The sequence below is a fragment of the Sus scrofa genome, chromosome 9 (genome assembly GCF_054392235.1).
Source record: "Sus scrofa isolate SSC_HxYL_T2T_F1_AM1 chromosome 9, Sscrofa_HxYL_maternal_Yorkshire_Landrace_v2.0, whole genome shotgun sequence".
Taxonomy (NCBI): Eukaryota; Metazoa; Chordata; class Mammalia; order Artiodactyla; family Suidae; genus Sus; species Sus scrofa.
Window position 1 is genome coordinate 28447264 of NC_139391.1, and position 8456 is coordinate 28455719.

Below are 8456 nucleotides of genomic sequence, written 5' to 3' on the forward strand. Positions count from 1 at the left end.
AAATGTCTCTCCCAAATTTTGATTACAAGTTGAATATGAGTAGCTGTTAGTGTTCTTGTAGAGGCTAGGGGGAGAATGAATCTGGAAATACTAGTCTAACTACGACCTAACCCAGGCCAAGAATAGTGTTCATTATTCATCACACAGATTACTGCTTTAACAAGAAAATATATTTTGATTATGAAATGTAAGAATTAACTTATAGTAACTTTTAGGACATAATCCCTTGGCATGTCAAAAACTGCCTATACTTAATTTTATTCATTATATTCATAAATGGCATAATCATTGATAAGTATTAAAATATTAAGCAAGTCACAAATTACCACTCTAAAATATGTAGTGGTATTTTTTCCTCTGATGTTTTAATAAATACCTAACATTTTTGTATCTTGAACTATAAGACCCAGGAGCCTTCAGTCAATATACTTGCCTTAATCATCCATCCATCCAACTAACAAGTTCCTATAATGTGTTACCAAGTCTAATGTGTATTAGGAATACAAAGAGAAGTGAAGCTGATTAACCACTGAGGTTATTTTTTGGAAGTGGGGGTGCCCATTTGGTGTTCTTTATTGAGCTTTACTTTTTCACATGCCATAAAATTCATGCTTAGTGGTGCACAATTCTATGAACAAAACACAAAGTTGTATGGCCACCACAACAATCAAGAACAAGTTCTACCACCACTCCAAAATTCCCTTCTGCCATCTCTCAATCATTTAGTTTGCACATATTGAGTCTGAGCTGTCTGAAAGACACCCTAATGAAAATGTTCCACCAGAAGATAAAAAATTGGGCCTTAGGCTTTAGAGAAATTTGTGCTGGAAACAAAAGTTTGAGGACTTCTGCCTATAGACTGGGCTGAAATTATGGGGAAGAGACTCCCTGAAGCACAAACAAAATGAAGGTAGTCTGAGGATAGAACCTTTAGAAACATCAATATTTACACGCAAACAGAAAAAGAGGAAAGCAATATTATAAAGGGGAAGGCAAGAAGCTAAAAAGAGAACTTTGAAAGTGAGAGTGGTCAATGGTTAGTGGCAAAGCATAGCAATATCAGGTTAACATAAGAACTGAAGAGCATTTTGGCAACTAGAAAGTTATCACTAATCTTAGTGAAAGCAATGTTAATGGATTGATGGATATAATAGTACGAATATAATGCTTTGCAGAGTTACTGGGAAACTTGAACACAAAGATAAGATTTAGAATAGTGGCTAACAGAACATGGCAACTCAAAGGAGGAAAGGCATTACTATGGTTACAAGTTTAGAAAAGGGAGCTTGTAAGGAGAAGTTGTAATTAAGAACACATAGGATAAAATGTCTGTTACATAAAAAGTGAGGTACATCTTCTGAGGTGGAGATGCTCAGTAGTAAAAGAGAGAACAGAGCTCCTTGATATTTACCCAAATTAGTTGAAAACTTATGTCCACAGATAAATCTGCACACAAAGATTTATAGCAGCTTTATTCATAATTGCCAAAACTTGGAAGCAAACAACATGTCCCTCAACAGGTGAATGGATAAACAAACTGTGGTACATCCATACAATGGAATATTATTCAGTGATAAAAAGAAATGAGCTATCATGCACATTAAGACATGGAGGAAACTTAAATGCATTATTAAGTGAAAAATGCCAGTCTGAAAAGGCTACATGCTGTTATGATTCCAACCGTAAAACATTCTAGCAAAGGCAAAACTTTGGAGGTGTTAAGAAGATCAGTGGTTGCTGGGGGTTCCAGGGTGGGAAGAAAGGATGAACAGGTGGAGAACAAGGCATTGTGAGGACAGTGAAGCTGGTCTGTATGATACTATAATGGTGGATACCTGCTGCATCACTATACATTTCTCAAACCCACAGAATGTATAACACAAAGAGTGATCCCTGATGTAAACTATGAGGTACAGTTAACAATACCAATAATGGCTCCATCAACTGCACCAGAGGTATCAAACTAACTCAAGAAGTCAGTGAAAGGGAAATCGTGCTAAAGGGTTACACAGAACTCTCTGTACTTTCCACTCCACTTTTCAGTAAATCTAAAACTGCCCTTAAAAAGACAAAAGTAAGCATGTAACTGCAGGATACAGAAGAAAGTTAAAATAGTTCACATGTGCAGGACTTTTATCTTCATTAATTAGCCAGGAGTGGTCATGGGTAGGTATCTCTCAGTAAATGTTCTATCACATTCTAGATATTAATATCCAGAATGACGGAGTACTTCCTAATTGAGTTTCTCTGATATTCAAATGTCTAGATGTCAGGTGAACCAGTGCCTATTAATATAAAGATAACAGTCACTAACTTTCAATATATAGAAGCCTATCATTGGCATCTCTGAAACTGATATAAATTACTTGAAATTTGATTCATAATTCAATCCACTTCTTACATAAACCATGGTATCTAAATTGAACCATACTACATTTAACTTTAGTAAATATTCCTTTTAAATCTTTTTGGAAAAATGCATTATTCCATTTCATCCAACATCCTGTTTCTACTGGAGGTGTAAAACACCATAAAAACAGGCTTTAAATTCATATACAATTATAGGGATCGGAAAAAGAATGTGTATTTAAATACCTCCTAAATTTTCAGAGTCCTATTATTTAATTTTTTTTAACTATATGAAAATATAAAAGATTCTAATTTCCTGACAGGTTTCACCGAATGACATTTCAAAAGGCTGGATAACACCAGTGGTTCTCAAAGTGTGGTCTGTAGACCCCTGGAAGGCTCCAAGTCCACTTAAGAGGATCAATAAGATTAAAGTAATAACACTAAGATAATTAAATGCTGGTTCATCATGTTGACATTTTCACTGATGATGAAAAAGTAACTATAGATAAGGCAGCTGGCCCCTTAACAAGAATTGTAGCCATAGCACCAAACTACTATTAATCATTATAGTCATCATTGCTATATATTCAATGAAAAGCGCTACTTTCCCTAAGGAATGTCCTCGATGAATAAAAATTATCAGTTTCATTAAATCTTGAATCGTGAGTATACATCTTTATACATAAGTACTCACTGAGATGAAAATGGGAATTACGGGTAAAGCACTTGGGCTGCATATCAAGTTATGATCTATTGTACTGTGAGGAAAAACTGAGCTGGGAACTGAAAAAGCCTCATTTGTCATGTTTACTTGAAACACTTTGTTTACTTGAAAGTATTATTGACCAACTATGGTTATTTAGGCATTTGTCAAATATTCTGTCAAAAATGAAAAGAGGGAATCTGTTATTTCAAGAACAACTCTCAGTATCTGTTGTCGAACATAAAAACCAGATTTTTGAGTAGAAATTCGAATTTTGAAAAACCTGTATTGTTACTGGGTGCTTGACAACTTCCCAATACCTAGAGAATTTTCTGATGAGATTGGTGGTGATATTAATGAATGTGATTTCTAAAATACTGTATAATGAAATGCATCAAAATTTGGAAGATCTGAGTAACTCAGTGAACCAGCATTTTCCAAATGACTGATGCTATGATGTTATAAAATCACACAGATAAAAGATCCATTCAAACTATAAGACAGGAGTTCCCATAGTGGCACAACAGAAACGAATCCGACTAAGAACCATGAGCTTGCGGGTTCGATCCCTGGCCTCGCTCAGTGGATCAAGGATATGGCGTTACCGTGAGGTGTGGTGTAGGTCGCAGACACCTGGCTTGGATCTGGCGTTGCTGTGGCTCTGGCATAGGCAGCAGCTACAGCTTCAATTGGACCCCTAGCCAGGGAACCTCCATATGCTGTGGGTGTGGCCTTAAAAAGACAAAGAGACAAAAAAAAAAAAAAATTGTTTAAGACAGATCAATGGAATGTAACTTATGTACTAAAAGTTCATTTATACACTTTCAGATTCCATACTGTGACTAACCTTTAAGAAACTATCACTTGTTGAATTTTGGTGTGGTGTCCAATGAGAATATCCACAATTATTTTGAAAATGCTTTATAAATACTCCTCCCTTTTTCCAGCTGCCTATCTGTGAAACAAAATTGTTTTTATCTATTTTAACCAAAATATCACAACAGACTGAATGCAAAAGCAGACAGAACTCAGCTGCCCTCTATTAAGCTAGACATTAAATATATTTTTTAAAATTTAAAGCAATGTCACTCTTCTCATTTTTTGAGAAAATAGTTATTTTTCATAAAAAATGTTATCTATGTTAACATGTAATGAGTTTATCACATTATGACTTATTTTAAATCAGTTAATTAATAAACATATTTTAAATTTCTTTTTATTTCTACAATGGTAAATCTTGACAGCTATAACCTACAGAAACAAAAAGTCTTTGGGGTCCTCAATAATTTTTAAGAGTGCAAAGGGTTTCTACAACCACTAGAATAAACTATTGTTAGATAGATAATGTAACCTGAAAACAAAAGCAAAGTTCCTAATCAATGATTTAGAGAATATGATAGTAAAAGGCTGATTTGATATTTGTAATATATCATCATTAAACATTCTCTTGATATTTAACTTACAAAGAGAATTCTGTTTTACTAATTTCAGTTGTGATGTGGTCAGTTTTTCTCCTTGTTGGCTTTTGTTCTCTTCATCACCCTCCTCATCTTTCACTACAAAGTCATCAATGATATAATCATCTCCATCTTCATAATTCTCCTCCTCCTCCTCCTCCTCATTTTCATCACTGCTTGAGCAAGATTCCTTTTCAGAGTCCTAATTAAATTAAAATAGATCTTTTAGAAAACTATACCTTTATAATTCTTAATATGGATGTGAAATTAAAAGATTAAATCTGAAACAAAAAATTATCATATAAATTAATTTCATATTTTAAGGTTAAATGTTGAATTTCTAAAATTAGAAAGAAGATAATATGCTCTGGTAAGTGTTTTTAAATGTTTAAAATGGACATTAAGATTACAAGTAAAAGTTAAAAACTGGAAAGACCATACAAAACAAATAGTCTTTCAATTTTAAAAAAGGGTAAAAGAACAAGCTCATAATAAAATATTATTAGATACAATCAAACATATGCAAAGATACTTGATTAAAAAATAAATTCTAGAATTATTGCGAAATAGAACAGACACAGCACTTTGGTTTTTATAAAAATTAGATAATTTAAATAAAAATTTTAAAACAGTAACAAAACCAATAAAACATAACACACCTCAAAATCTCTACTACTAGTGCGTCTCTGACGAGATCGTTGTTTTGAGAGTTCTTTCAATTTCTGGAGCTGTTCTTGTTTTTTTGCGGCTAATGCTTTTTCAGGGTTTTTTTGCTCCATCTCCACTGAAGAACATTCATCTTCAACCACTCTACGTGGACGCTTAATGCCCACTTTTCTAACTAGGATATCACTGTCATCACTCTCATCACTGTCATACATCACCGAGGAGATCCTTTTTCTCTTCCCTCGCTTGATGTGTTCTTCTTCTAAATCCTCCTCTGTTATTTGTCCAGTGTGTATGTTGAGATCATCCTCCTCTTGACTTGAATGCTCTCTGTGATCTGATAAGTTAATACTTTCATGTTTGGTTTTGTTCTTTTCTTCCTCATATACTGAAGTGTTGCTAGTGTTAATGAGATGCTCACTGTTGTTCCCTTCACTTTCAACTTTAATTAATTTAAGCTCCCTTTCATTTTCTGGCTTCTTAATACTATCAAGCCCCTTGCTATTATCAAGTTCTTCATCACTGTCAATACTTGCATTATTGTCAACACTTTCATCACTATCAAACTCGTCATCACTCTCAAGCTCGTCATCACTATCACATAATTGTGAGAGGCTACTTCTTTTAGTCCGCCTCCAATCAACCCGAGATTTCTGTTCACACTCTTGAGTTTTAGAACTTTTCCTTGTTTCACATCTTCTAACATGCACCATTTTCACTTAAGCTTCTACAAAATAAAGTCATTAGGAATATAATAATGACAACCAGATTACAATAATGAATACATTTATGGTACAAACTATATTTATTTGGTGTTATTAAATGGTTCACAAACATAAAAATCACATGAAATATCTGAGTGAAGATGGCAGAACACCTATTTAAAAAATAATTTATTGAACAACTATGAAATCATATGAACATCTATTCTGAATTATGCTGTATGTTGTGCTAAAAGAGGTTCACACAAAAATCATGGTCCTGTTCTTTAGACAATTACTACCCATGGTTAAAAATTAAATACAGAAACATACAATTGTGAAAAATGCAAGGTAGTATTCATTTAGGACCAAATGAATGATTAAAAAAAAAACTTAAAAAAACTGTGATAAAAGTGCAGGAAGATCACAACAGCAAGCATTTCACTGAAGATTTTATTGGACAGATATGATCTGACAGACCTCTGGAGAACTGGTTATATTTGAACAGAAAGATTGAAAGAAAAAAGGTTTTAGGCAAGAAAAAGTGGTAAAGTCAAAATTTTGGCACAGAAAATGAACACAGTATGTTTAGTAACTGTGACCAAAAAAAATGTGAAAAAAGGCTTTATGATGGAAAAAAAGAGGTAAATAAAAACAGGAAAGGATTACAAAATGATTCCTCCCATAAGTAAAGAAGGATTCTGAATAGAAAAATGACATGAATTATAACATAAAGGATTAATAATTTATATGAAGAAAGTTATAAAGTATTAATTGACATAAAAAAAGATAACAGTGTGAAACCGAGATAGCCAATAAGATTGCAGCCTCTATATACTTTAGTAAAATGGCAATGGCTTTAAATCACTCAAAGTTAAAGATACAATATTCTTCAATAGAAAACTTACTAACAATCCAATAGCACAGTCAGGTGGAAAAACAAAAGTTTCATGGTGAAGGAAAGCATGGCATTGGGAAGGAAAACAAATGCTCCAAGTTTCTGATTCAGAAAAGGGTGAACTCCACCAAAATTATCACAAGTATACAGTAAAGGAAGAATAAGAGACAAGATAACTAGAAGAACCATAAAACATATGTACTTCGTGGTTCCTAAGGAAAATAGAAATATGATCACAATGTAATGAGACTGATCTCATAACATGCACAGAAAAACTTATGTACTCAATTGAGTGCTATCAGCTTTAAAGAAATAACCTTATGAGGCTGACTGTTCCAATATTTCCACCATGGTACAGAATATTCTGGAAATTTTCTATAAACCATAGTATCAAAAATATGAGAATTATACTTCATTTTTATTCCCAAAGGGAGGTTTAAATATCAACTTTATTCACTTGCCTTCATTATATGGCACTGCTAGCATTTCATTTCAGAAATGAAATCCAATTTTAAAAGATGAAGATTAACTACCTTTAAAGATAGTTTTTAAATGTGCTGCAAACTCTGATGGTATTTCCAATAATAGAATCCAAAAAAATTTTTGAGCAATGGCGCAATGGCAGTATTATTGAACCAAGTTTACCGCTTCCTAAGATGATTACTTTTTTTGTGGTGGAGAGCAGATACAACCCAACTGATTATACAAATTCTGTTATATTTATAAGGCAGTGTGATGACTTCTATAATGGTAACAACTCATGTAAAGTCAGAACAACAGGGCCACACATGCGGCATATGGAAATTCCCAGGCTAGGGGTCAAATCGGAGCTACAGCTACAGGCCTGCTCACAATCACAGCAACACAGGATCTGAGCCACGTGTGCAACCTACAACGCAGTTCACGGCAACATGGGATCCCTAACCCACTGAACAGGGCCAGGTATCTAACCCGCATCCTTATGGATTCTAGTAGGGTTTGTTACTGCTGAGCCACAACAGAAACTCCTCACACCAGAAATTATAATGTAAGCAACCTTATGACAATAATTACTACTAGATATATTCAGCATTGTAATAGCAATCTAACAAATCCTAGCCCATAAACCAAATATTCTATTTGACGTTATACTTAGGTTGCATCTTACAGAAGTTTTATATTAAAACCAGCAAAGAATAAAACTGTGTGTGGTCAAATTATTCTTTTTTAAGATCTCTGTATTATTCTTCAAAGTTGGGTTTTTTTGTTTTTTTGGTTTTTTTTTTTGTATACCATACTGCTTTCATAATAAGTCCACCCAGTTTCCTTTCCAGGTTTTTTAGTTTTTGTTTTGTTTTGTTTTTGGTTTTTTTGCCTTTTCTAGGGCCGCACGAGCCACAGCAACACAGGATCCAAGCCGCCTCTGCAACCTACACCACAGCTCACGGCAATGCCGGATTCTTAACCCACTGAGCAAGGCCAGGGATCAAACCCGCAACCTCATGGTTCCTAGTCAGATTCTTCACCACCGAGCCACCTCCTTTCCACATTTTAAACAGATTACTGTTTTTTGCTTTTTATTAAGCACCAGATAAACTAGGCAGGTTATATTTTGAAGCCATGCAGTACAAAGAAGTATTTTTTAAGCACATACAGTTCTAAATTTGCATAAGCTGTGTACATGCTTTACACCATAATAA

General features: G+C 34.0%; 1 protein-coding gene across 23 annotated transcripts in view; it reads right to left on the reverse strand.

The window, feature by feature from the left end:
- Positions 1 to 8456, reverse strand: part of CCDC82 (coiled-coil domain containing 82) — a 30618-nt gene that overhangs the window by 19108 nt on the left and 3054 nt on the right. For 17 of the 23 annotated variants that reach the window (XM_084975782.1, XM_021062695.2, XM_021062697.2 and 14 more), the window contains 2 exons: positions 5172 to 5905; positions 4519 to 4714 (listed from right to left, as the gene is read on the reverse strand). In XM_084975782.1, coding sequence (XP_084831908.1) covers positions 4519 to 4714; positions 5172 to 5891 — 916 coding nt within the window. In that variant the 5' untranslated portion in view covers positions 5892 to 5905. Of the gene's footprint in view, positions 1 to 3902; positions 4011 to 4518; positions 4715 to 5171; positions 5906 to 8456 lie in introns of all 23 variants that reach the window. The other 6 variants (XR_014815049.1, XR_014815047.1, XR_014815048.1 and 3 more) reach the window with 1 other exon arrangement.